At 49.8% G+C, this 3,048-nt stretch overlaps 1 protein-coding gene across 1 annotated transcript; it reads left to right on the top strand.

The window, feature by feature from the left end:
- Positions 1–1,713: 1,713 nt before the first annotated feature.
- On the top strand, positions 1,714–2,568 carry LOC136134672 (transcription initiation protein SPT3 homolog). The gene is made up of 2 exons (XM_065892349.1): positions 1,714–2,261; positions 2,418–2,568. Exons 1-2 carry the CDS (start codon positions 1,714–1,716, stop codon positions 2,566–2,568), a joined length of 699 nt encoding a protein of 232 aa, XP_065748421.1.
- Positions 2,569–3,048: the final 480 nt, after the last annotated feature.

Below are 3,048 nucleotides of genomic sequence, written 5' to 3'. Positions count from 1 at the left end.
ATATCTCTCAGTTTTCTGCCTTAGGACGTCCCTGCAGCTGCCATGTGGGACACCCGGAGGGGTCTGCACAGCCATGCCAGCACAGGTGCACACACCTGGTTGGACCAGACAGTTGACATCTCTGAGGCAACATGTGACTGTCAGCGAAGGGGAATTTCCCCCCCTACCCATCTTGAGCTCTTGTGGCTAGACTAATAATAAAATTGATGCAAGACAGATTAACAAGAGAAAAAGAAACAAATATGATTCGTGGGTGCATACAGAGGTCTCATAGAAATAGGGCCTGAGAAGTGGCCAAAGCAAGCCAAAGATTTTATGCTTTTTAGACAAAGAGACAGTGAATTTGAGAGGAATTGACAGGACAAAGAAACTTAGGTTTGGGTGCTCTATTAGCAAAGGATTTAAGCCAGGTTTGGGCTTGGGTAGCAAATCAGTAAAGAGGTGAACTCTCAGCCCTGAATTCCCTATCTCTGGGGAAAAGGGCATCCTTCTACCTCCTCGTACAGGGAGGGCAAGTTTCACATGGGAGATTTATTTCCTGCTCTCAGGGAGACAGAGAGGAGAGACAAAGTGTCCCCCTTACATACGGACTGTTTCTTAAATAACTTCAATTCAAAATAATCAGTATGCCACTGAGGCATGTTCTGGGGTGGGCTGCCCTGGACCCCAACATGATCAATGAAGAAAAGGATCTAGTGGATAAACAAATACCCTCCCCTCCCATGCCCCAGGCAAGCAATACTGTGGTGTAAACAGTCCCTCAGCAGTCCAGTCCCGCAGGGCTGAGCCCTTTGCCCCCAGGGGTAACCAGCTCCGATTGGCTTTGCCTCCTTCCCTAGACACTCTTCCCAGCCACCCACCACTCCTATTTTCTGGGGTAAGTCATCTGCTCTGCATTCTGGGGAGACCCAAGCTAAGACCTAGGGCTCTGTGCCTCCTGGTTATGTAACTGAGTGCATGGGCAGGGCTGAGATGACACGGGTCAGAAGGCAGGGGGTAGGGCCTACATGTTAATTCTACATCCCTGGTGGCGCAGTGGTTAAGAATCCGCCTGCCGGAGAGTGGTGGGGGCATTCGTAGCCCTCCCTCCTCCACCTCCGCCAACCCCCGCCCCACAGAGAGAGTGGAGCTCACGCCATCTTGTCCCCCCGGACGCGCCCAACCACCCTTTCCCTTTAGACACGCTCAGCGCCTCCCCCCGCCCCCCGCGCCCCTTTCCAAGCGTGTCCCCGGCCGCCGCCACCGCCGCCAAAACCGAACCATCTCTAACCCCACATTCTCCACGCGCGACGTGCAGCCGGGTCTACAAGCGTTCCTAGAACAGAGATGAGCTATCTGGAATAAGGCCAGCAAGTGACCTGTCCATTTAAGCCACAGACGAATAATACTGCAGCCAGCCCAATGTCTACTGCCACTTCAAGTAGTGGAAGAACAGGGACGTCTATAAGCTTTGCAGCAGAATTGCAGAGTATGATGTGAGACAGAGGCTGTCCATTGCCACTGCATTTGGATGCATCTAGCGGTGGTTGGAGAAAGTGCATCTTGCCAAAATATGTGGGTTTTCTTTAGGTGATTCTAGGAGGCCTCTCCGTGAAACAGCAGTTTTGGTAGAAGATGTAGTACACACTCAGTTAATTAACCTGTTACAGCAAGCTGCTGGTTTATCAACTTCAGGGAGCAAGGGTAATCTCTGCTGAAGATCTTCTGTTTTTGATGCACAAAGATAAGAAAAAACTTAGAAGACTGCTAAAGTACGTGTTTTTCCGAGACTACAAATCAAAGATTGTCAAAGGCATCGACAAGGATGACCTTCTGGAAGACAAATTGAGTGGCAGTAATAATGTGAACAAAAGACAAAAAATCGCTCAAGACTTTCTCAACTCTATTGAACAAACAGGAGAATTCTTGGCAATGTTTGAAGATGATGAAATTGATGAAGTTAAACAAGAAAGAATGGAGAGAGCAGAAAGACAAACTCGAAGTATGGATTCAGCTCAATATGCAGAATTCTGTGAAAGTAGACAATTAAGTTTCTCCAGAAAATCCTCCAAATTTCGAGACTGGTTGGACTGCAGCAGGATGGAGATAAAGCCCAATGTTGTCGCTATGGAAATTTTAGCATATGAAGCTGTGGCACAGTTAGTGGACCTGGCTCTTCTCATGAGGCAGGACATGGTAACCAAGGCAGGAGACCCCTTCAGCCATGCCATTTCTGCCACCTTCATTCAGTATCACAGCTCTGCTGAGGGATCTTGCCTGAGGTCCTACCCAGACTCTCCTGAGAACACACCTTCTCCTACACCGAGCCCTCCATCATCTGGATCACAGCTCTCAGGGAGAACCACATCTGGATCCCTAGGGAATGGGGGTGCTAGACAAGACTCAGCTAAAACCAAACGAAGGAAAAGAAAAAAGAGCACCGCGGCCTGTGGTGTTGAGGCTCACAGCAATGCCATCCAGCCCTGTCACATCAGAGAGGCCGTTCGACACTACGGCCACAAGACTGGCCCCCTTTCCGCATTCACAAGTGCCTACCGCAGGAATGGGATGGCTTTTCTTGCCTGCTGATGTGACTGTGACTGCGACAACAGGAAAGGCAATGTTATATTAAGGTGATTTCTGCTCCCCTCCTTGGGCAAAATAAAATACAAGTTTACCTTCTCCGCAAAACAAACAAAAGTAGAATCTGCCTGCCAATGCAGGAGACACGGGTTCAAGCCCTTGTCAGGGGAGATCCCACATGCCGTGGAGCAACTAAGCCCGTACACCACAAGTACTGAGCCTGTGCTCTAGGGCCTGCGAGCCACAACTACTGAAGCCCGTGTGCCATAGCTACCGAGGCCCACGTGCCTAGAGCCCATGCTCCACAGCAAGAGAAGCCACTGCAAGGAGAAGCCCATGCACAGCAAGGAAGAGTAGCCCCTGCTCCCTGCAACTAGAGAAAGCCCACACACAGCAACGAAGACCCAACACAGCCAATAAATAAATAATAAATGTATGTGCTACTCCCGTTTTATTGCCCTCATTAGTTCAGTGGACCCTGAGTCA

This window comes from Phocoena phocoena, chromosome 1, assembly GCF_963924675.1.
Source record: "Phocoena phocoena chromosome 1, mPhoPho1.1, whole genome shotgun sequence".
Taxonomy (NCBI): Eukaryota; Metazoa; Chordata; class Mammalia; order Artiodactyla; family Phocoenidae; genus Phocoena; species Phocoena phocoena.
Note: the sequence above shows the minus strand (reverse complement) of the source record. Positions and strands in the feature narration are given on the sequence as shown.

Bases quoted from the DNA above. Each gene is read 5' to 3' on its own strand.
- LOC136134672 (XM_065892349.1), top strand. From the start codon at position 1,714: ATGCACAAAGATAAGAAAAAACTTAGAAGACTGCTAAAGTACGTGTTT. The intron at 2,262-2,417 runs GTCCTACCCAGA...AAGAAAAAAGAG, and splicing joins GCTGAGGGATCTTGCCTGAG to CACCGCGGCCTGTGGTGTTG.